This window comes from Geotrypetes seraphini, chromosome 5, assembly GCF_902459505.1.
Source record: "Geotrypetes seraphini chromosome 5, aGeoSer1.1, whole genome shotgun sequence".
NCBI classification, from domain to species: Eukaryota; Metazoa; Chordata; class Amphibia; order Gymnophiona; family Dermophiidae; genus Geotrypetes; species Geotrypetes seraphini.
The window spans coordinates 78492147-78518469 of NC_047088.1; the positions used below are offsets into that span (position 1 = coordinate 78492147).

The window sequence follows — 26323 nt, forward strand, 5'->3', positions numbered from 1 at the left end:
GAATCATGTTATTCTCTTCTTGGCTGGGTTGAGAACTTTTCAGCCTTTTTTAATTGTGTTGTATACCGCAAAGATGTTTCACTATATGCACTATATCAAGTATAAACATAACTTGGATGCTTGAAAACTTTAAGGAGAATGCTAGTTTCAGTAGCACTCACAGCTCAAGATATGTGTCTGAGCAAGCAGTTGAGCATGGGAGAACGTTAGTTGAGCACTTCAGTGTAATACATAAACTGAAGCCAAAATAACAAATCATGGTAACTAGCAACTGCCAGCAACAGATGTGATCTCTGGGAGCATTTTCTAAGGAAAAGCAACTATTATAACAGTTTATAATCTGGGAATACTCTGAAATTTTTTAATGGTCATGGTATGAATTTATGCACTATAATCTTATATTATTGGTTATATTTTGGCAAATAATGGTCAGGATTTGGCAGACCATTCTTCATATTCAGAATTCTTATATTACTGTGTGGTATTTCCTACAGTAGCACTACAGAAATGTTCTCAAATTTAATATATAAAGGGGGCAAGTCCTATACTTGAGCACTAGAGAAATGACACGGTGACAAAATTCATCACTGTTCCCGTCCCCGTGCATAACCGCGGGAAATCATCTCCATGTCATTCTTTAAGGAGAGAGTGAAGAATCAGAGTATTGAATGGGCACAACCACTGACCCTCAAGTCTTGCATTAAAGAATGCTGGTGTAGAAGGACTGAGGTTGAGAAAAGACACTAAAGAACAACATGAGATGGTTTCCCGCAGTTATCCATGGGACAGGAACGGTGATGAATTCTGTCACCGTATCATTCTCTAGTGAGCACTTTTACTCTGGTGCTCTGATGTTGCACGGTTCAAGCCTGTTCTATAACAGCATCTGGATGGCCATATTCCCTCATAGAGCATTAGCATTTTGGAACTCCCTCCCTGGAATCCTGAGGACCTGTTCTGACCGTTTACAATTTGGAAAGATGTTGAAGACACAACTGTTTGTGGAGGCTTTTTTTTTTAACTATTGGGGAGACATATTTAATAAGAATTCTAAGCTGAGGTTATTGCATTTTATTTAATAGGATGGCTATTGTGTAAATTCATTGAGCTCTCGACATTATTTTAGGAGGATGAAATTACCGTGTAATTGCAATGTAATCTGAATGCATTTTGTAATTGTATTGTGCATGAATTATTTATGGGCTCCTTTTACTAAGGTGCACTAGCGTTGTTAGCATGCGCTGCATTGCCATGCGCGCTAACCCCGTGCTATGCACCATGAACTAACGCGTGCTTAGTAAAAGGAGCTCTATGAATGTTCTTTCAATTGTTAACTGCCTAGTTTTAGGCAGTCTATAATTTTTAGAAATAAATAGCCTGTTATGGATTCACCTTACATTTACATGACTACGGTTACACCAGCTGTAGACCTTTGGGCACCTAAATGTGGCAGAGATGTGCATAACTTACAGTATTCTACAAATTGCACACATAAGTGGGAGCTCCCCATTGCCCACCTATGCTCCACCCATATGTGCACACACCTTCATTTACAGGCTATGCCACTTACATGCTCCATTACAGAATAACGCTTAGGCACCCTACGGGTATTTTTATGGGTAAATATATATCTAGGGGGGAAATTCTACAAATGGCACCTAAATTTAGTAGGCACCCCCACTAGGCACCTAAGATTAATTAAACAAATGCCATTTAAAAAGGCAGAAAAACAGCACCATTAAAAGCACCTACCGTAGCCTAAAATAATAAGTGCAGAAATTTCACCTACATAAGCACTTTAGCTAGTGCAGGAAACGGCAATTAGGCGGCCTAAAGCATCTACATAAGCGTGAATTCATGACAAAGATAGGTGCCGGGAAATGTAGGCCTGGAAAATGTAGGTCAGAAATTTCTTACGTCTAGCCTGCGTCAACATTTGAACACCTATTTTTATTTTTATCTTCAATATTTTAATTTTGATTATGTGCTTTTTAGATTTGGATGTCTTTTAGCTTTTAAGTTTTGTTTTTTATGGTTTTGTTTTTAAGTTTTCATTATTACTTCATTGTACACCTTCTTTATATGTTCATTTGTTATATGCTCATGTATTTACATATATATATATATTTTTTATTTTTTATTATGAAGTACATTCTGAGTCATTTCTTTTTGTCTTATTAGTTACCCCTGATTGAAGGTGTGGTTTACCGAAACACGGACCGTGTCGGGTCCCCTGGTTTGTTTTAAGATGTTGTTTTTAACCACATTTAATTTATTGCTATAATAAACTCTGCCTGCATTATTGTACATGTGTCTGCAGTTTTTCTTGTTTTGGCTCCAAAAATCCAGCCCAGTTTTCAACTTTTGACAAAATGCATGATGAATTGGAGATATTAAAAAATGGGTCTTTTCCTGCATTCTATCCTCATCAGCATGAATAAGGATAAGAGTTGTGTTTTTGTTTTTTTTCTTAAGAACTTCACTATTAAACAGGAAAAATATATTGGAATGTCAGATGTGCAGAGGTTTCCTAATTCCTCTCATCAAAGCTGTTATTTTTAGATGGGAGGTGAATCACTACTAGGCTGTACCATTGCACAGCCTGTTGATAGCCTGAACTATAGTAATGACCTAATCACTGGGGAAGACATGCTTTTTTACTACATTGTTTTGGTCCAGCATAGGATTCATTCAATATACAGTTGAGAAATATCTAATTATTTCTCATAATAACGGTTTGTGAACTCCAAACAAGCATCTTAGATTAAATGGTGCTGTCAAGGGATTTTTTTTTCTATGATCCATTAAAAAAAAATTGAGCAATTATCAAGAGCATTGAAAACTGTCAAGTCATTTCTTAAAGTAGCAGTGGCTACCCTTTCCCTTAAGCAGTATGCTTGAAATTAAACTCAGCTTTCTGTTAATCTTAAAGTTAATTACAGTTTCCAACTATGATGTGAAACTTCACAATCTCATTCGTGTTAACTCTTGTATGGCACTTTGGAAATTCAATGCTGCTGGGTACAACTGGTATATCTGGAAAAGAGCCTGCCAGTAGGCAAAGGCAGATGATTTGTTTTCCAAACCAAATTACATGAATATTAATGAATTCTTCTCAAAAATATGTTTGTGGGTATAGAGAGGAATCATACAAAATATTTGTTCCTTAAACTGCCTGCACTCCCTAGTAATTTGTTGCTATTCAGGGCTCCTTTTACAAAGGTGCGCTTGGGTTTTTAGCGCATGCACCAGATTAGGTCTGAAAAGCATTCTTTATAAAGATGCATTCAATACATAGATAGTAATCGTAATAAACACAATACTTGTTCTTTAAGGAATTAAATGAGCAGAACATCAATATAGAAACTATAAGTGTTTTTAATCTTAATTCTCTTTTTTTCTTTTCTATCAAATTATCATTAATATTAATCTGGATCTTCTTACACTCTTTATATTAAAATTTTTCTAATATTAAACCGATTAATTATTCCTAATATTACACCTCCCCTACCCTTATGTACAAACCTTAATTGTTCCCTTTTTTTTTTTTTCCTTTTTTATTAATATTATAAATTATTTAAATTGTATTTCCACCTTTTACCTACATGTTTCAATTTGTATTAATAGAACATAATGATTAGTCTGTATTTTGTCTTATTTTGTATTTGTATTTGTCATCCCTGGGTTTCTATTGTACATTACAATTATGTAATACGCATTGAAATATTTGATATTGCGTAAAATCAAAATTTAATAAACTTGAAACTTGATACTTGATTAGCGAGCGCTAGCCGAAAAATTACCACCTGCTTAAAAGAAGGCGGTAGCAGCTAGCGCGTGCGGCATTTTAGCACGCGCTAAGCGTGCGCTAAAAAACCGCTAACGCATACTGGATCTTTTCCAGATAAGCCCCGCCAAAAAGTTAACCCCGCCACCCCAAAAAAAAATTATAAAAAAGAGGCGCGATCTTTAGAAAGTAAAGTGGGGGGTTACCCCCCACACCCTCCTGTCGGAAGCCCTTAAAAAATGGTCGACAGTTTATCCTATTTTTTTTATAATGATTAAGTTTCATATCCTCTTTTTTATAATCTTTTTTGATAATGTTAAGTTTCATATCCTCTTTTTTTATAATCTTTTTGGGTGCTCCCCCCCACTATTACTTTATACACATTGCGCCGCGTTGTGGGGCCGTTGTGCTGAGAACTTCACTGGTTAAGGTTGCGTGCGCTGGCAAAAGGTGTCAGGGCTTAACTTTCGGCACGTCCACTTTTTCCATTAGTAGCGGGGCTTATCTGGAAAAGATCCACACATCTTTGTAAAAGGAGCCCTCAGTGATTTTCCAGAGTCATTGCTCAAGCTTTGCCTCGCCTTCTCTTTCCCTCCTCTCTAGCCCTAGTTCTCTCTCTCTGTCTTTTCTTCCAGGAAATTTTGCTAGCCAATTATTAACAAATTAATCCTAAACTAATGAATTTGGACAAGCTTTATACTTAGACTTTCAGTTATATTTTTATCTAGCAAGAATATCTGAGAGTAAAATTAGTTTCAGTTCAAACGTTTTTACTATCTGATTTCTTTTTAAGTTCTCCATTGTGACATGCAGTTTGATTGTGCTCCCTCGTTCAGTATAATTGTCCCTTTACACTGTTTCGGTTGCCTGGCTAGGTTCTGCCCTGTAGTGCTTGAGACACATGTTAATGGATATCTAGTTACTTTTCATAGGGGCCATATATATTACTGAATTACACAACTACAGGGCTTCGTTTCCAGCCTCAACCGCATGCTTGCACTTTCAGGGACCAATTGCTTTAGAGAAAGTCCTTCGACTAAATCAGGGGTAGGCAATTCCGGTCCTTGAGAGCCGGAGCCAGGTCAGGTTTTCAGGATATCCACAATAAATATGCATGAGATAGATTTCCGTCTCACGGAGGCAGTGTATACAAATCCATCTCATACATATTCATGGTGGAGATCTGAAAACCTGACCTGGCTCCGGCTCTCGAGGACTGGAATTGCCTACCCCTGGACTAAATGAACATTGCCATAGTGGGACAGACTCAAAGACCATCAAGCCCGGTATCCTGTTTCTAACTATGGCAAATCCTGGTCCCAAGTATCTGGCAGGATCTGAAAATAGTAATACCATTCCACACAGCTTATTCCAAGAATAAGGAGTAGATTTCCCCAAGTCCACTCTAATAACTAGTTTATGGACTTTTCTTCAGGAACGTATGCAAACATTTTTTAACTTTGCTATGCTAATGGTTTATACCACACTATTTGGCTCTCTCTATTCTGCATTGTATTGCAAATTTAACCCTCCCCCTCCCCTTTTCCAAAACCGCAGTGAGGTTTTTAGCACTGGCCATGGTGGTAACAGCTCCGACACTCATGAGTGTTGTAGCTGTTATTGCCGGAGCTGGAGCCAGAAACCGTACTATGGTTTTGTAAACGGGAGGGGGGGGGCAGTGGGGTTAAAGAAGAGCCTGCATCCAGGAGTCCCCTCAGAAATAAATACAATATGGCTCATTGCACAGTAGTATTTATTCTTTTCCTAGTAATTAAGCCATATTCAGGGAGACATCACAATGCAAATCACTTCAAAATAAGATTTACAATGACTTATGCTATTGTATGATATCTTCAGATCTCCTTTAACAAAGAAGGCAGTTTATGGAACTTATATTTTGAATTCTCCCTTCCTGGGCACACAATCACCATCTTATTGACTCTTATATTTCATGGCAAAACATTTGGCCATTCCACATTAAAGGAGATATTGATCCTATGCCAGAGTTTCAGAAAGTATTCTAGGAAAGCAGACATTTATGGAAGCAAGTTAATAACTGGCAAAGGCACAGGTTATAAGTGAACCTGTCCTCCCACATACAAATGAGGTAACAGAACTAATGTTGAAGCATTTTGTATATTGGACCTTGCTATGCCTTATGCCTCGAACATCCTGCCTGACAGTGTGTTGGGCCCAGTCTCTCATGGTGTTCAAATCCAGGCTAAAACCCCACTTTTTTTTTTAAACTGCGTTTATGCTATATCCTCCCAATTTGTAAATCACTCATATATAGTGTTACCATATGGCTCTCCCAGGTGTCTGTCCTCCTTACTTCCATTACTTTCAGTAGAAGTAAAACCCGGATGTCTCAATCCACAAAACATGAGTTACAGAGAATATATAAATTGAAGGGAATACATTATGCACTGGATTCAGTAAATGGCATCATATTTTGGGGCTGAGAAGAGATTTGGGGCATGAGAGAGATTTGTATGCACTGGAAGCAGTACATTTAAATCTCTTTAATGAATGCTGATTGTGAATATTCTGAAAATCTGACTGCCTGGAAAGCCCTCAGGACAGGTTTGAGAACTGCTGTCTTGTGCAATGATTTATTAATAATAATAACTTTATTTTTATATATCGCCATACCACAAACAGTTCTAAGCGGTTTACAAGGGAAGAGACTGTATACATACAGCGACTTTACAGAGAACTTTTGGGAAATTACATTGGCATGCTAAGTTTAGTCAGGTTTATCTGGAAGTGTTTTGGAAGTACATCAGGTTGAAGTGGGGTCAGAGAAATTTGTCAGAGATAAGTTTTTATTGACTTTCTAAACGTTTGGTACGAAAGTGCATTTGAGATGAAGTTGGTTAAACATTTGCTCCATTTGCCTGCTTGGAATGATAATAATAATAATAATAATAACAGTTTATATACCGCAGGACCGTGAAGTTCTATGCGGTTTACAATTATTAGAAATGTTACAGATTAGTAATATTACAGATTAAATGGAATAAACAAAGTACAGACTTAATTATTGATAGTTCTAGCGATCATTTGTTGAGGATTGAGATTGTATAGGTTGGTTTCCTAAGTACTTCATGAACAGATGTGTTTTTAGGCGTTTCCTAAATTCCACATAGGTAATGGGCACAAGCAATTGTTCGAGGTCTTTACCCCATAGTGCTGCTTGATGAGCGAGAAGATGTTGGTAATGACTTTTGAATTTACAACCTCTGAATGATGGAGAGACGAAGTTCAGATGCGAGCTTCGTTTGTGTCTGTTGGTTGTGTTCTGTCGAGGTATCTCTTGTAGGTGTAGCCCTTTAGGGATGGAAAAGTGAACAAGTAGGTACTGCGTGTATTAGTTGTACCTGGGAATTTGAATTGGTGAGACAGATAGGTTGGGGAGGAACCTGTCATGGTTTTGAAACAAAGGCAAGCAAACTTAAAAATGACCCTTGCTTCCACAGGCAGCCAGTGTAGTTTTTTGTAATATGGGCTTACATGGTCTGATTTCTTGGGTTCATAGACAACCCCGCGAAAGACAAAGGCGCGCGCCGACAACTGAGCACGCGTCAAAGAAAATTACAGTTTTTAGGGGATCCGACGGGGGTTTTTGTTGGGGAGCCCCCCCCAGTTTACTTAATAGAGATCGCGCCGGTGTTATGGGGGGTTTGGGGGGTTGTAACCCCCCACATTTTACTGTAAACTTAACTTTTTCCCTAAAAACAGGGAGAAAGTGAAGTTTTCAGTACAATGTGGGGGGTTACAACTCCCACAACGCACCCACAACGCGGCGCGATCTCTATTAAGTAAAGTGGGGGGGTTCCCCCCCGCTCCCCCTGTCGGAGCCCTAAAAACAGTAATTTTCTGTGGCACGGGCCTCCGCGCTGCGCTCAATTGTCTGGGCGCGCCTTTGTCCCGGCGCGCTTTTGACCTGACACCGATTTCTTGAGGCCATAAATGAGACAGACTGAGACAGAGATCACAAGTATATAATATTGCAGTAGTCTAAGGTACTTAAGATCAGGGATTGAACCAGCAGTCTAAAGGAAAAGAAATCAAAGTATTGTTTAAAAAATATACGAGGAGGTGCTAAAAAGTTCTCAGCCCAACCAAGAAGAGAATGACGTGGATATGTTTCAATCAATGATCTGCAACAATGTCAAAAACAGAGGGCTCCTTTTACTAAGCTGCATTAGGGCATTAACAGGCGGAATAGCGCGCACTAGATGCTAACGCCAGCATTGAGCTGGCGTTAGTTCTAGCCACGTAGCGCGGGGTTAGGGGGCACGTTAAAATCCTATGTGCGCTAAAAACGCTAGCGCACCTTAGTAAAAGGAGCCCAGAGAATTCCGTTTCTGCAAATTGGCACTTAATGAAATAAGACACATAACACTCTTTTCAGCTACAGTGGCAAAATAACACTCAGAACATCCAAATTAATACATTTTTTTCATGTGCTTTGCTTAAGTAATGCATTATTAAACTCAGAACTTTAAACTCAGAACATTAAACTCAGAACTTATGAAGCGGGTTGGTTGGGCTGAGAACTTTTCAGCACCCCTTCATACGATGATAAATGTTTGACATCTTCAGTGCTGTTTGTTAACAACTCTGTTTTATGAGAATTAAATCTAAAGCTTATAATTGATTTGGAGTGTTTTCAAATAGTTATTGTGGAAGGGGGGAGGTTATATTATGTTGCAAAGACTTTAACTGCTAAGAATTTTGATTAAATCACCATAAAAGCAGTTGATACAGCAGACAAAAAGAAAAGCCATCAGCATGTTTAAACAGATGTCGTCCCATGATGTCACCAAGCACACAAGTGCATGGGGTTCAATGTCAGTGGATGAATTACAACTTTATTAATGTAACACTGCACGTCATGTTCCTACATTATGCTGTTTGCTAGGTGCCCTATTTGCAGCTGCCTAGCGATGCCAAATTTCAGGATCAGCAACTAACTTTTATTTTTTAATTGGCTTAATCGGTGTGGTAATTGACCATGCTGGTTTTCAGCCAATCAAAAAAATAATAATAATTAAATTATGTAAGAGTTTGGCGCTGAATTATTGGATGCCTAACAATGCCTAAGTAGAGGTGCCCTCCCACGCCTAAGGATGCCTAATGATGCCTATCTAAAACAGTAGGTGTAGTTATGGGCAGAGAATAGGTGTGGTTGAGTTAGGCGTCATTTGGCATCTGACATAGGCATTGCCAAATTAGGCAAGTGAAAATCTGGTCTAATGGAGCAACGCCTATGTCTAGGAGGCCTTGCAATGCCTAAGTCTGCTTAGGCACTGCTAGGCGTGATTTTATAAATGGGGCCATTTTTTTTATTGATAACCATGCCGAGTAGCGCCTACAATGTTGGCGTCACTCAACGCCATTTATAGAATTTGGTACTCTGATCCTCTAATGTTGGCATGGAAACACGAAAGCTCTTGATTGGATAAATACTCAAGAGCAATGACCAGATATGCTCCCTCAAAACTTAATAAAGCACCCCCATCACCATTCATAAGCACAGATCAAAATGAGCACAGCAAGAGTTAAAGAGAATAGAAAGAAACGCTTTCTCTGTGTTATGATTGCACGTTGTACCAAAATTCTCTGTTTTCAAATAGTAAAAGTAAGAAAATGACATTTACCTCCAGTGGAAGCAGTAATCGGTGATCCATCCTCACTGGATTCAGCTGTGGAATAAACACAGCTTATTACTACTCATCCGTTATTTCATGTATGAATAGTCTACACATATCAATAAAGATTCAACTTTTTCTCTAGTCCAAATCTATATTATTATTGAATACAGTACTCCCCCGAAATTTGTGGAAGTTAGGTTCTCGGAATGAAAAACCACGAAAAATGGATGTGGTACAAAAATGCCCTCCCCGCTCTGTTTTTGGCTGCTGCCATTGGTCACCATTGGCTTGAAGGCTCCATTGCGCGTGCGTGCGCTTTACCGCTGCAACTGTCACCGATCTCCTCTCTCTCTCCCCCCTTCCCAATCTCCCTCACAGCGGCTGCGCTGGAAGTAGTAGGTGCCGCTGCAGCAGCTGGCAGGCCAGATTCCACGGTGCGAGGGGTGGTGGTGGTGGTGGGGCAGATGAGCACCAGCTTCGGACGCTGGGAACCATATCCTCCGAGTCACCTCCCATACGGACGCAAGCTGCTGCTTCTCCTCACAGGTTCTTCACCTGAGCGCCGGCCCTTCTCAAAAGCAATAGGAGGAAGAAGAGAAAAAAAAACCCGCGAAAGACTGAGGCCAAGAACGCTGAACCGCAAATTCGTGGGGGAGTACTGCATAGTAAAAGATGCTGCACAGTAATAATTTATAAAATTTGCTAATACTGCATTCTTAAAAGGCTGGCAGCAGCAGGTCAACGCTCCACTGGTTCTAGCCAGTAGTCAAGTATAAATACAATTGACCCTGCCCTGAAGTGCCAAGTGCGTTGGTTGCATGTATACAAGTAAAAGGGCATGGACTTGATATACTGCCTTTCTGCATCAGAGCTAATACTGCTGCGGCTAGCGATAAAAAAGCATAATGTGCCTTTGTAAAAGGAGCTCTAAATTTAGAAAATTTGAAATTTTCACATCAATTTGATTGTGCTTGATCAGAAAAATTTTTTTTTTTTTAGAAAAATTTAAAGCCCATCCTGGGGTCTCTCAAAGCCACTGATTACACAAAGCTCTGTTTTTCTTAAAATTTGCTATCATTTTTGCTTAATGAAGCAAATTTCATGGTATTATAGCTATAACTTTTATGTTTTCACTCTTAGCAATGATACATTGATAAAGTACATTTGGGGCCAGATTCTGTAAAAGACGCCTAAAATGTAGGCATTGTTTAGATGTCCAGCAGTAGAATGCTAAGCGTGATTCTATAATGCATAGAAGTACTATAGAGAATCATGCTCAGCGCCATTCAGCGAGTCTAAATGCATCTAAATAGTTAGAAGTCCTTTACAGAATCACCTTTTAGTTGGCACATAGATTTTTTTACAACATCTATAATGTTATTATGTCTCATTATTATGACATAATTATAATGGAGATTTTATGCTGTTTTTAATTAAAATTGTATGCAGTGAAATGCTGGCACCACCATTATATCTATCTTTTATATACAGTATATATATATCTGTTACAGGGAGCAGAGTAGGATTCAAACCAACAACGTCAGGGTGTTACGGCTGTAGCTCTAACCATTGCACCACACACACTCAGATGGTAAACTACATGTCAATTCCAAAGCCAAGCTTATATCCTCTTGATTTCCAAGCAGTCATTTCTCTAGGATAAATATCAAACATATACCTTCAACACTTGTCCAATTCCTCTTTTGGCCTCTTTGTTCCTCAAATTACATGGAAAAAGAAAAATATATACTGTAGATTGCATACTAAATCCTCTATTTTTCTAGTAAGAGGACTGCTTGCAAATGCAGGTCTAGATGGACGTGACTTAGGCATGCTTGAGGCGTCCTCATATAGGTGAACGGAGCTTCTATTTTTTATGTTTAATAATGCATTACTTAAGCAAAGCACATGAAAAAAAAAATATATATATATTGCATACTAAACTTCATTTCCAAAAGGTTAAGAACATAAAAGGAAATATACTACTCACACAATGTCTGCAGTAGTTCAGAGCAAGTGGAAGTGCCTGATGCACAATCTTGACATCATCAATATGCACCTAGATGGCAGAATACTAATAAAAAATAGGAACATGTGCTGGGGTATCTGATCATATTTGGGATTTGAACCCATGCCCTTTAGAAGATAGAAGCAGTGCTTTTAACCATTGAACCACAGGTGCCATGTAGGATGATACCTTAGGATATCACAAACCATCTCAGAGTATAAATAAGTTTCCCTCTGGACCCGGCAAATGGCAAAGTCCACAATCTATACTCTTTTATGAGAGCAAATAAGAAGCTGTAAAGGTATTAAAGATAGGGGTGTGGTATGTGGATTTGAACTCATGACTTTTGGATGATAGAAGCTGTCTCTTCAACCACTAAGCTACAAGAAATTTTGGTTCCTAATTATTTTGTAGTGACATTCTGCCATCTAGGTGCATATTGATGATGTCACAATGATGTCAAGATTATACATCAGACATGTCCACTTACTCTGAACTACTGCAGCCATTGTGTGAGTAGTATATTTCCTTTATGTTAACTTTTTGGAAATTATGTTCAGTATGCAATTTATGTTTATGTTTTTGAAAATCTTTATATACCGCATATACAGCCAAAAAGGATCAAAGCAGTTTACAATATAACTTAATCAAAATTATGAAAAAAACTCCATTTAAACAGAAAAGAAAAAGAAAAGAAGAAAGAATAACATTTATAATGTGTAATATCCTAGAACATCCAAATTAATAATTTTTTTTCATGTGCTTTGCTTAAGTAATGCATTATTAAACATATTTTGAGCTTAATATTAACCTGCAGTCCTCTATATCCCAAAATAAAAGCCCTGTTCACCTATAAATGGACGCCTATGGCACAACTAAGTAATGCCTAAGTCATGTCCACCTTATTCACATCTACCTAGCGCCCAGCTCACGCTCAAAAGTAGACCTGGTTTTGCAACACCTACATTTTAGGCGTTAGGTTAATGTATTCGTTTGCTGAGCAGCATGCGATTTTCTAAATGGACATCTAAATTGAAGCTCCCATGCCATGCCTATGCCAGGCCCACGCCTATTTTTTAGGTGCAGCTTTTTCCAGTGGGCATCCACAAAATTGTGGATGCCTATTTGTAGAATCGTGTCCAGTGTTTAGATGTCTAAGTTCCAATTAGTGCATGTTAAAGTCATTAATTGGACAATATCCACTTTATTTGGATACCTAAGTCGATGGACACCCACATTGTAGACACCTAAAGTTGGAAGTCCTTTACAAAATTTGGTCCTTTATGTCAAGACAATGATAAAAAGGCATTTTATGCAAAAAAAAAAAAAAAAAAAATCCAAAAAAACCTTAGCAGCATTTTATTAAATGAATCTTCAATATCTGCACTTTATTGTGGAAAATAACAGAAATTTAACATACTTCGTTAATAGCTAAACAAGCACACTTTGGTGTAGTCATCTACCAAAGGCATTCCAAGTCTTCTTGAGATAGTCAGGATAAAGTTTTAGATGCAGTTCAACTCCTCGCTACAAGGCATCACACTGCACTTTTGTGGTTGTAACACCACATTAGAGAGGTAGTGTGATGAGGTTGTGCATTCGAACCCCACACTGCTCTCTGTGACCCTGGGCAAATCACCTAGTCCTCCATTGCCCCAGGTACATTAAATAGATTGTGAGCCCACCAGGACAGATAAGGAAAATGCTTGAAGTACCTGTATGTAAACCAGACACTGTCACAGAAAATTCTTTAATTTGCAGCAATGTACTTATCTCAGTAGCTGTTCTGGGACTCCTTAAGGAGATATCCAACCAGTCATGCAAGCACAGAAGAAACAAGACGTAATTCCATTTCTTTCAATAAAGAATACCACTCTTCACCTATGCCCGACAGTGGCACTGTTTTGCAAATGCTATTTCAAGGGCTAGGCACCAATCTCCGTCAGAAAAACAAAAAAAAAATCCCAGCCGGTGAGTTTTTTTCTGGGATCTTTTTGTTTTGTTTTCCCTGGTCTGACAGAGATTCATATATGCAATGAATAGATTTGTGCCTTACATGATGTTTGGAAAGTTCTCTCATTATTTTCATGTGTGATGTGTGATATATCCACCTAACACACACAAAGTTTAACATTTACAAACATGATATCTTGTAGAGAGGGTAGGTTAGGGACTTGAATGTTGAGAGGAGGGCATAAGACTCTTTGAGGCTCATTTTCAAATAAGAAAGATGTCCGAAAAATGACATATAGTGGCACTTGGTTGTCTTACTGGTTAAGACGTCTAAGTAGTCATTTTCAAAACCAACTTTCTAGATGTCTTGCTAGACTTTGTGTCTGCAGTGCATCCACAGTTCAAGAGGGTATGTTGGAGGCAAGTTATGGGCAGGCTTAGAGCAGGCTTAGTGCCAGAATGTCTTGTGATGATATTTAAACATTTACCAAGATGTCCAGAACTCCATTTAGTCATTTGGAGTTAGACTTGTTTTAAAAGTGAATAAGGGCCAATAAGGAATCCAAACTGACCAGATAACTCCTCCACACTCCCCCATTGGTCAGTGATTTCCCCCCCCCCCCCCAATTCAGTGCATTCCTGTCTCTATAAAAACAGCATATGGTATGGGAAATCCTAATAGAGCAGCAAGCAGGTGTCTGGAATAGCCTGGTGGGTGGTGTAGTGAACCATAGAAAGGGGGATCCAGGACCATATCCCACTCTAACCTCTACATTTATGGTGGAAAATGTGAGTCCACCAAAGACCTACTGTATTGTCATATTTGGTGACTCCTGCAACCATAAGGACGATTGGGGTGGTAGACAAGTAGGTATAATAGGTTTTGGGGGAGTTTTGGAAGTCTCACTATGCATTATAAGGGAGTTATAGTGAGATATGTACCTGGCACCTTTTATGTGAAGTTCACAGCAGTGCCCTCTAAGATGCCCCACTGTTCTGCTGGCATGTCTGTGTGGCTAGTCCATTAAAAATGTTGGCCCCCTCCTATATGCAAATGACTTGTTTTGGATGAGTTTCATTTGGATGCCTTATTCTTCAAAAATGGCCAAAAAGCATAGACGTCTTTCTAAGCCAGGAGTAGGGAACTCCGGTCTTCGAGAGCCGTATTCCAGTCGGGTTTTCAAGATTTCCCCAATGAATATGCATAAGATCTATTTGCATGCACTGCTTTCAATGCATATCCATTGGGGAAATCCTGAACACCCGACTGGAATACGGCTCTCGAGGACCAGAATTCCCTACCCCTGTTCTAAGCCAAGACGTCTAGCAGGTCATTAAAAAAAAAAAAAAAAAGACATCTTGCGATTTCGAAAATGGATATTTTCTGTACTGAATTTTTGGACGTCTTTCCCAAAACATCCAAACTCAGACTTAGGTGTCCTATCGAAAATACCCCTCTATGTACCCAGTGAACTTGCAATCTTGAGATAAGCACCTGAAGATGAAGTGACTTCCCAAGATCACAAGGATCACCAGTAAGAGTTGAATCCTTGCTTCCATGATTGAAAACCCACCATTCTACATCATTACTCCACTATAATTACAGTATCAGGGAATAAAATATGGATCTACATGTTTCACTGCCAAGAATTGGGGTAAAATTTTAAGTCAATGGGTGAAGTTGATTGGCCAACCATAGGAATCACAGTATATTCAGATTTTAGGTGATTCCTAAATCTACAGAAATAAATTAATTCACTTATATGTGCCCAAATTAGAAACAGATATCTCTATGAGCTACTTATGCTTGGAGGAGATGAAGCCACTAGTGTTATTGTGGCCCTTCTTACTTCCAGTTAGCTCAAAACCTGCCCTTTTGATGTCTGTGATGGTAGAAGTCTTCACAAGGAGCTCTCTAGTGGGTTTACCCCACTTTTAATGTCTTCCTGTGTAGATCAGGCATCACATCAGCAATCATCAACCATAGGTCACAAAGCGCAGGTCACTTTAGAATTTGATATGCATTTACCCTAAGTCTGGCCACAACCTGCTGTTGTTGAATTTTAACTATATGTCTCTATCCACACCCTATGACATTGTTTACCACCACTGTTTGATTCCAATGTCTTTATAATGCCTGTCATTAGCCCAATTCTTTGTAGATTGAATCGCCAATCTGTCTGCCAATTTAATTTGAAGATGATGAAGAATGGGACTAGAATCTTTGCACGTTGACTATTTGTGGTTTTCAGATGAAACAAAATTTCAGTATTTTACTCATCTTCTGGGCTGCTTCTCTTTAAGTCATTTATGAGATAAACAAGTTTACAAGGCCTCAAAGAACATCAGCATCTGTGAAATCTAATCAACTCAAGTGATAATTTATTGTAATATTATCATCTTCACCATATGTTCACACGAGATTATATTTAAGCAAAGGAATAGAGGAAGTACTTTGGCATTAGTAAAAAAAAAAATGAAGTTCTATGCCAGTGGTTCTCAACCCTATCCTAAGAGACCCTCAGTAAAAAATGCCATTTAAATGATGTATTTATAACTGAGTTTCAAGGCGCTTACTGGTGCCAGTTGGGTTTTCAAGATATCCCTATTGAATATGCATAAGACATATTTGCAAGACTGTCTCCTCCATTATATGCAAATCTCTCTCATGCATATTCATTAGGGATATTTTGACAACCCGACTGGCTGGGGGTCCCCTAGGACAGGGTTGAGAATCACTGATCTATGCTATTATTTTGGTGATCTGGTTATATCATTTTCAGCCTTTGAAGCACCTGTATCCATATGAGAATTTTGTTTTACTGTATTAGAAATAATGCTGGCAATTTTAGAGAGTCACTCATCAGAAGATATTATGTGAACAGTAAATTATCAAAGATACAATAAAGTACAAGTGGTTTTGGAGGCCGCTGTGTTCAAAGCAAAGGTTTTTCCTGGCATTGAGGCTTAAATGGCATTTGCAACAGTTCAGGTGGTCCCTTGAGACAGCCAGTGAATATTGTGAAACACAGTCTGTGCCAGATGATAAATAAGTAATTATACATTATAAAAATTAGAGACATTTGAACGTTTCAGGATTTTTTTCATCACATGTTATGGCAGCTTACAATAAAAGAACTCAACGAGAGTAAATAATTAGAAGCTTGCATGCATGGCCTTTTTTTTTAGAGTACTATTGTGTGTACGTATGTCATCCTCAATCAAAAATCATGTAGGTCAATATTTAAACTACATGGCCAGCATTTGTTTATATGCCAGCCATGGTATTTAAATTCTATATGGATATTAAGTGCAGCTATCCAGATAATGAATAGCAAAGGTTGCCACTATTCAAATAACACCAATATTCATGGCAAAGTTATCAATTTGGGCTACTGTTAAGATGTGTTACATTCTGTGACAAGCCTTCCTAAGGAACTTTTCATTGGTTTCCTTAAGGAGTGCTTAAAATATTCTTAATATGCTTTCCCTCCTCTCCATAAAAATTTATTATCTTCCTTTGAAGCAGGTGCAAAATTTAGAGAATGACACGGTGACAAAATTCATCACCGTTCCCGTCCCCGCGGATAACCGCGGGAAATAATCCCATGTCATTTTCTAGTGTCTATTTCAACCTCAGTCCTTCTACAACCAGCATTCTTCAAAGCAAAGCTTGTGGGTCAGTGGTTGTGGCCATTCATACTCTGATTCTTCCCTCTCTCCTTAAAGAATGACATGAAGATGGTTTCCCGCGGTTATTCGCGGGGGACGGGAACGGTGATGAATTTGTCACCATGTCATTCTCTAGTGCAAATCTCTCAAGCTCAACTGGAAGACATTTCTTCAGATAGTCTTTATACTATATATCAGCAGTATTGGAGAGTTCTGTTGAAGAGACTGTAGAAAGTAGATATAACTTCTTGCCCACGTGGGAAATAATCATACACTGTGACACTCAGTGCAAAAGACTGGAAAGCACCCATATTACTGCTGGACTACTGTCTGCATCTTATTTTTTAGGTTATTAATTAATTAATTAAACCCTGTTAAAGTTCTTGGAATATTAGACTAGTAGAGAGAGCATTAGGATTATATTGTATGCTTTATTTAGGGCTCCTTTTACTAAGCTGCATTAGGGCATTAAAGCGCGGAATAGCGCAAGCTACAATGCCGCGTGCACTAGATGCTACCCGCCAGCATTGAGCTGGCATTAGTTCTAGCCGCGTAGCGTTGGGGTTAGCTAAAAACGCTAGCGCACCTTAGTAAAAGGAGTCCTTAGTGTTTAATTCTTAGCAAGTAATGAAATGTAGTAAGAATATGTATTAAACAATCACTCCTTTTGTTCTGATTAGAATAATTGACTATAAATTAAGACTATACATAAAGAAATGAGCTAGGGATGGGTGGGAGTGGGAAGGGTGGGCAGGAATGAAGACTAAGCCAGACCCTGCTATGCCTGCCAGAGACTTTCACTAGCAGAATGTTCAAGCTTAAAAACTGTAAAACTATAAAAAGGCTTTTATATATGGAAACTAGCTAAGTAAAGTTTGCTCTTTTTAAGATCTAAACTGTCTAAATAAAGATACCTATAATTTAGCTTTTATCCCCCCAAAAATTATCAAGAGCTCAGAGCAAAAATAATATACTGTATACTTACCCAGAGAATTGTTCTCTTCTCTGAAATAAAAAAATGTCTTCTCCTCTCAGATGGTGTTGAGATCATTATTTCCATTGCAACCACAATAATTTGTGGATTGCCAGGACTTTTCTGCAAATTTCTTGTATTATTCGATTTTCCAGAGCTATTCTCACCTACATACTTTCAAGTTTTATATACTTTCAAGTCATATGTTTTCCTTCAGTAGGTCTGTTCAATAGCATATTCTTTAGACCTCAGGCTTTTTGCTCTTTAAGAGTCTGCATCCAGTAAAAAAAAAAAAAAGACTAATCCTGCCTCAGCAGGTCCCTACTCAAAGAACTTTAGAGAGATACTGAAAGAAATGAGTCTCAAATGCCTGCAATCTTTAAGAATCATGTCTTTGGTTTCACATTGTCACCTTGTATCTTGAAGACCCAATCAGGAAGGCACCATATCAAATGTCTCATAGTATGATACCAGCTGCAGCCTGTTTCCTGATCATTAGTGCACATTCTCATATACATAAGCAGAGGTATATTATTTTATTCTTGGGGAATTCTGCACAACTGCGCATGCAGAATTTGCACAGAATTTCCCTCCCCCATAGAACAATGCAGAATTCCTGCACTTCTTGTGGCAGAAATCACAAAGTGCCAGCAATGGGTATCTCTCACCTCTCCCCCAAAGAGATCAGGAGGCAGGAGGAGGAAGAAGTGAACCAGTGCACATCAGGCTACTTCTTCCTCCTCTGCAGGCTTTAGACCTGACTATTTAGGTGAACTACATTGATCTTCTTACAGCTATACAGTTCATCTAAACAGGTCAGGTCTAGCCAGCAGAAAAGACAGAAGTGACCCAATGTGTAGCAGTTCCCTTCCTCCTTCTCTAGCAATGCGATCTCTGCATGTCAGGGGAGAGAGAGCAAGCTGATATAGGAGTATCTACTATATTTATGGACAAACATATTACAAGTATTACATATGTACAAGGAATCTTCAAAAAGTTATACAAGGGATATGTATAAGGGATCTTCAAAAAGTTTCTGCACTTTTATTTTTTTTAATCACTATTTATTAAATATCTCAAAAGCAAATTACATCAAGATGAGCCGGCTTGCGTGACTGACTAGTCACATGACAAGACTGACTAGTCACATGACATTCTCTTACCACTTCTCCCGCGAAAATATGAAAGGTGCGAAAAACTTTTTCAAGCACCCTCGTGTAATTCTCTGATCTCTGCTAGTAAGTTATAAAGTTCAGAGGGTGCTAATTAGAAATGACTGAATTGTACTTTGCAAAATTTATAACTGGGCATGAGCAGAAATGTACATATCTGTTTGCAAAAGCAAAACATGTTTATGCTCCATTATCCCCTCTGCAAATACCATCAGCTGCTGTGGGGAAAAGCAATGACTTGACTTGTAGCAACAGAAAAGCCATGCATCTTGTTCTACTACTTTCTGACCAACAGCAAAACACTGAATTCACCCTGAGGCTTATTTACCAAGATGTGGTTTATTGCTGTTTTAATGGATGCTAACAGCATGGTGCCATGTTAACAGCTAACTTCAAAAGAGTATAAATCCCTTAAGAGGAAAGCAAGCAAAGACCATAGCAAAAAAAAAAAAAAAAAAGTTTCAGCTAATAACAGCAGGCCCCACAAAATGCTGTATGTGTAATTAATTATATAAGAAGGAAGAGCATGGCCAGTTTAGAAAAACCATCTCTGTGATTCTAGGAATTAAGATTTATGAAACTGCCACCGAGAGCTCCTGATCGCAACAGTTCCAATAATATCATCCATGTTCTCCCCAAGTACCATAAAGTATAATTATTTGTGAAAGTATAACTACCACTTTGTATACAAATTCTGAAACTATTTGCAAAATCACATAACGAAGCCACCATATTGGCTAAATTGATGATTCTTAAGCCAAAATCACATGATTTGCACCAGCATCAAGAATTATAAAGACTTATTCTCAGTTATAAAGCCCTAAACCGACTGCTAGTGAGGTACTAAAGAGAACTCTTCTTTGACCTTTCATTTCTACAGTACCTCCCTCCCTGTCCAATGTGAATGACCAACACAACAATATTTATGAGTCCATATACATAAGGGCCCGGATTCTCTAAACAGCACCATTTTTTTAAGGTACCAGTAAGCAGGGCAGGATTAACCAATAGGCCAAGTAGGCACGTGCCTGGGGCCCGATGAAGGAGGGCATCAACATTGTTTTTTCAAAACGGCGATGGGCCCCTCCAGCATCGATCGGCAACGCAGGCCTCCCTATCGACAGAAAGTAAGACAAGCAAGCAACGTGGGTAAGAAAGGCAACGGGAACTGTAATTGTGCAAGTGGTGCTACTTGCCCAAAGCTTCCCTCTGACGCAGCTTCCTGTTTCTGCCTGGGCACATGGTGGGGTGGGGAGGAGCGGGTCAGGGGGCCCAGTGTACTTGTGTGCCTAATCCTGCCCTGCCAGTAGGTGCCCAAGCTCAGTAAAAAATGCCATTTAAATGATGTATTTAACTGAGTTTCAAGGTGCTTACTGGTGCCTAAAAAATGGTGCTGGACCTGTGCCTCTGTACACACTTTAGGCTGACTAATGCCACTGTAGGCATGGCTAACGCTGAAAGTGGCATTAGGCAGCCTAAAGTGCCTATGAAGGTATGATTCATATCATAGGTAGGTGCTGGAAATGTGGGCCAGGAAAACCCTGTACTCGGCACCAATTATAGAATCTGGGCATATGACTGAATTCTCTAAATGGCGCCATTTTTTAGGCGCCAGTAGGCACCCAAGCTCAGTAAAAAAATAAAAAAAAACACAGTTTCAAGGCACCTACTGGCACCTAAATGAGCACCTGAATTGTGCCTGTGTAGGCACTTAACGCCACTGTAAGTGTGGTTAACATCGGAGGTGGCATTAGGCAGCCCAATGCGTCAATGGAGGCGCAGTTTACATCATAGGTAGGTGCCAGAAATACAGGCATAATGTTTCAAATCATATATGCAAAAACTGCTGAACCGCTCATAAACTTATTTGTCAACTCTTGGTCTGTGTCAACTAGAAAACTGAAATTTCTTCAACTGCTACTCCCGTCTCCCAAAGGGGTTAAATACAAACGCATATTCGACTTGCTCTTCACATATTTTGGCACCAAGACCTGGAACAACCTCTCAACTGACATCAGGATAGTAACATTCTACAACAGATTCTTGAAAAAAAAATTAAAACCTCTTTTCTTTGAAAGCATACACACCATAAACAACTAACTCAAAATATAAGAACATAAGATTTGCCACTGCTGGGTCAGCCCAATGGTCCATCGTGCCCAGCAGTCCGCTCGAGCGGCGGACCTTAGGTCAAAGACCAGTGTCCTATTTGAGTCTAGCCCTACTTGCATATGTTTTGTTCCAGTAGGAACTTATCCTACCTTGTCTTGAATCCCTGAAGAGGGATTTCCCCTATAACAGCCTCTGGAAGAGTGTTCCAGATTTCTACCACTCTCTGGGTGAAGAAGAACTTCCTTACGTTTGTATGGAATCTTTTCCCTTCTAACTTTAGCAAGTGCCCTCTTGTTCTCTTTACCTTGGAGAGGGTGAATAATCTCTCTTTCTCTACTAATTCAATTCCCTTCAATATCTTGAATGTTTCGATCATGTCCCCTCTCAGTCTTCTCTTTTCAAGGGAGAAGAGGCCCAGTTTCTCTAGCCTCTTGTTGTACGGCAACTTCCCTAGTCCCTTAACCATTTTTGTCGCTCTTCTCTGGACCCTTTCAAGTAGTACGATGTCCTTTTTCATATACGGCGACCAGTGTTGAACACTGTATTCCAGGTGGGGGCGTACCATGGCCCGGTATAACAGCATGATAACCTTTTCAGATCTGTTTGAGATCCCCTTCGTAATCATTCCTAGCATTCTGTTTGCCCTTTTCGCCGCCGCCACACATTGCGCGGACTGTTTCATTGACTTGCCTACAAGTACTCCCAAGTCACTAAATCCAGTACAATCAAAGAACCTCCATTCTCTCATCTACTATATATTACCCTATTCATAATTCTGTCCTCTTCAAACTACTATAATGTAGTACATTCATTATGTAATTCAAAATATTTTAAGTCGCCTTGAACCTGTTTAGGCATAGCACGACTCAGAAATACCAGATTAGATTTGATTAGATAAGATATCTCAAGGAATCTTAGCGGAGCATAGATATAATAAAACAGTTAATCAAACAAGAAAAAAGGTCTTAAATATAATTATTCCTCCTTCTATTTTGATGTTTAGGGATAAGTCCATTTTTCTGCCTGAAGCACAACATTCGACTCCAGTTCATTCTTTGTCTAGTTCTATGCATGAGATCTGTTTGGCAGGGGTACCTCTGTCAGTATCTTACTCTCTGGAGAAATAGCTCTCAGGATCATCAGAATACATATTCTCATCTCAAGAACATTATGGGGTTGATATTCAAAGTGATTTAACCGGCCAAGAGAGGCTTCTGGTTAATTTGCTTGTGCAGATCTATCTGCTGTATTCAGCACCACTTAAACAGTTAGGCCCTAAATCTATAAAATCAACCCAGTGGCATAACAAAGGTGAGAGGCGCCCTCTTCTCCACCCCCAACCCCATCTGTGCCTTCCCCGCCCCATCTTGCCACATGCATGCATCACCCTTTCTCTTCCCCGTACCTCTTTAACATTCCTGATGTGAGTAGCAAACCCAGCCTGCTGCTCATGCCAGCATTGGTTCTTCCTCTGACATCACTTCCTAGGCGTGGGTCCAGGAAGTAACATCAGGGGAAGAGCCGATGCTGGTGCGAGCCGTAGGCTGTAGTTGCTGCTCATGCTGAGAACATTAAAAAGTTACAGGAGAAGGGAAGGGGCGGGCACGTGTACATAGTAGTGAAGGGCCAGGGAAGGAGTGGGGTAGAGAGGATTATGGGAGTTGGCGCCCCCTCCAAGATTGCACCCAGGGCAAACTGCCCCCCCCCCACCCTCCCTTACTATGCCACTGAATCCACCTAAAGTTAGGTGTCAATACCATCACCAATTCTATAAATAAAATATAGGCACCCATCATAAAATCATGCTTAGCGTCAACTAAATGTGCTTAGGCATTGCTCACTATTCTAAGATTTAGGCGTCCCTCATTTATGCCAGGGTTTTCTATGCTTAGAGTTTGGTGCTGATATCAGAGCCTATGGCACCTGATTTACAAAGAGGCGCCTAACTTCATAATACACCTTTGATCTGCCCCTTCACTACATCCATTTTAGTGTAGGCACATTGGTCTAGGTGCCTTGCCTATTGCTCAATTAAATTAGTAGTTGATATTGGCGCCTAATTTTAGGCAGACTTTATAGAACCAGGGCCTTGGTGCCACTGAATATCAGCACAAACCACTAAAGCTGTAACTGACTATTTTGTGAATGGTCTGAGGACAGAGTCAGCACTTATATGGTTAAGTGCTAATATTCAGCCCTTAACTGCCTAGGTTAATTGGACAAATAAGACTACATAATCTATCTTTATCCGGTTTTACTTAGGTTAAGGGCTGAATATTGCATGACAGAAGAGCAGGACATGGATGTGATTGTATGTGATGATCTTAAGGTGGCTAAACAAGTTGAAAACGTGACGGTGAAAGCTAGAAGGATGCTAGGGTGCATAGGAAGAGGTATGTAGCCTGTAGGGAAAAGGAGGTATTGATGCCCCTGTATAATACTGGTGAGACCTCATTTAAAATATTGTGTAAATTCTGTAGACCACACCTTCAAAAATATATAAAAAGGATGGACTTGGTCCAGAGGAAGACTACTAAAATGGTGTGTGGTCTTCATCATAAGGTGTATAACTTAAAGATCTCAATCTGTATACTTTTGAGGAACGGCGGGAGAGGGGAGATATGATAAAGACGTTGAAATACCTATGTAATGTAAATGTGCATGAGTCAAGTCTCTTTCATTTGAAAGGAAACTCTGCAATGAGAGGGCATAGGATGAAGTTAACAGGTGATAGGCTCAGGAGTAATCTAAGGAAATACTTTTTACGGAACGGGTGGTAGATGCATGGAACAGTCTCCCAGAAGAGGTGGTGGAGTCAGAGACTGTGTCTGAATTCAAAATGGCCTAAGATAGGCATGTGGGATCTCTCAGAGAGAGAAGAGATAATGGTTACTGCGACTGAGCAGACTGGAATGACCATTTGGCCTTTATCTGCCATCATGTTTCTATGTTACCTTTCATTGAGATAGCCTGCTGCACAACTCTGGATATTCAGGGCCAGATTCTATAAACGGCACCTAGCCAAATTCTGTGTAGAACTGCAGATTTGTTAATTGACTTTAATTGATATTTTAATTAAAAGTCAATTTTAAAACATTAATTTAACTGTAATTCAAGTTGTGTGTTGAATTCAGCGTGGCACCTGCAGGCGCTTAACAATGCCTGCCTGAAACTGTGGGCATTGTTCGGAGCAGAGAATAGACATGGTATGACTTAGACATTGGTAAGTGACTGTTTTAGGTGCCAATAAGTTAGGCCAGGAAAACCCTGGGGATTTGGGGGGGGATGGGAGAGGAACGGGGCACTGGCAGAGCGGAGCAGGGTGGGTCTGGGGGCGTAACAGGGAGGAGCCAGGTATCCTCTTATTTCAATGAGGAAATCTGGCAATTCTACGCCTACTGGTGCATATGTTGAGGTAGGTGCCCACAGGTGCAATTTTGTAAATGGCACCTAGCAGTTGATTGACCACCATGCCGAGTGGCCTTTATAAGATAGGCACTGTTCGGTACCATTTATAGAATCGGTCCATCTGTGCCAGTGCCTGGACATGGCCAGCATTGAATAGCTGGGCATATTGCTGGCAGCAGCCAAAAAGGAAAAAAAAAGGCTAACTACTGCTAGCGGAATATTTACTCCTAAATATTTTGATAAAGCAAAGTGATCTGCAAATCAGTTAAGCATTTTCAAGTTTCATATGTTTCATGAAGGTCTGCAAAAAATAGGCTCTTCCCTATGCTTAGGTCTAATTTCCACAGGAAAGATTTGTTTTGGTAGAAATTAGGCTTTCCATTATAACTGTGATGGATTTTTCTTATCTCTATGGGACCATCAGTAAGTCTGTCATTCACATTCACAAATCAAAGTGGAAACTTCATTTCAAGACACAATCATGTTAGGAATTCAAGAGAAAAAGTCCGTTTACACTGACCTTTTACACAAGCATTCATGTGTTCATTTTGTTTTTCTTTAATTCAGGGATACCCTAACCAGTTTGACAAGTTGCCTGCAAAGGTTATTTTCCTTTGCATAACTCTGGCTTAAAGTTCTTACATTCTTAAGTTTCCCCGAGGGCAGTGAGGGATTGCTTCACAGCCTGGTCTGGTCTTCTTTAAAAGAAGATGCAACCCTGGGCAGGGATTCAAGATTTTGCAAGATAAGTGCTAATCCTCACGCCACATAAAAAGAGCACATTTTACTTTGTTACTCGGTTTAGCTTTCTTTAAGCCATAGCCTTGTAATTCCTAAAGCAACCACCATCTTGCCAATGGCCATACGCAGACTAGAGGTGGGTAGAAAGCATGACCATCTTGCCTGTTAAGATGTTAAGTGGATTGGGTTTTATTTGTTTTGGTTGTATGCAGTCACTGTATACTGTTGTATGTTTTAATTATTTGTCCCCCTGATATTCAGCCCAAGGCAGTCAGCAAATTTAAAAGCCATGACTACGTAGGCTGAATCTGAGCTGATATTCAATACTGCACTTAATTCAGGTACTAGCATTGAATATCTAGCTCATAAGCAGTCACCATAGGTTAGCCTAATCCCAGCTGATATTCAGACTAAAAATGGATGCTAAGCTGGGTACTACTACTATTAATTATTTCTATAGCGCTACCATACGCACGCAATGCTGCACAGAGTCACAAAGAATAAGAAAACAGTCCCTGGTCGAAAGAGCTTACAATCTAAACAGCCAAGACAGACAAACAGGATGTCATGGATACAGTTAAGTTGAGTGATTAATCAGCTGACTGGGTTGGAGGGCTATATAAATAAGGTGGGTTTTAGTCTGCTTTTAAACAAGGAAAGGGGCTTGATGGACAAACTCGGGTAATTTATTCCAGGCATAGGGGGCAGCTAGATGAAAGGAATGAAGTCTGGAACTGGCAGTGGAGGAGAAGGGTACAGCTAAGAGCGGCTTATCTGAGGAATGGAGTTCTCTGGGAGGTATATAAGGACAGAGGAGAGATATTGAGGGGCAACAGA

The 26323-nt window shown here is 39.6% G+C and overlaps 1 protein-coding gene across 1 annotated transcript in view; it reads right to left on the minus strand.

Annotated features, from left to right (window-relative positions):
* LOC117361234 (Krueppel-like factor 5) overlaps positions 1–26323 on the minus strand; it is a 107751-nt gene that overhangs the window by 39637 nt on the left and 41791 nt on the right. Inside the window, exon 2 of the mRNA XM_033946298.1 lies at positions 9454–9498. Coding sequence (XP_033802189.1) covers positions 9454–9498 — 45 coding nt within the window. The remainder of the gene's footprint in view (positions 1–9453; positions 9499–26323) is intronic.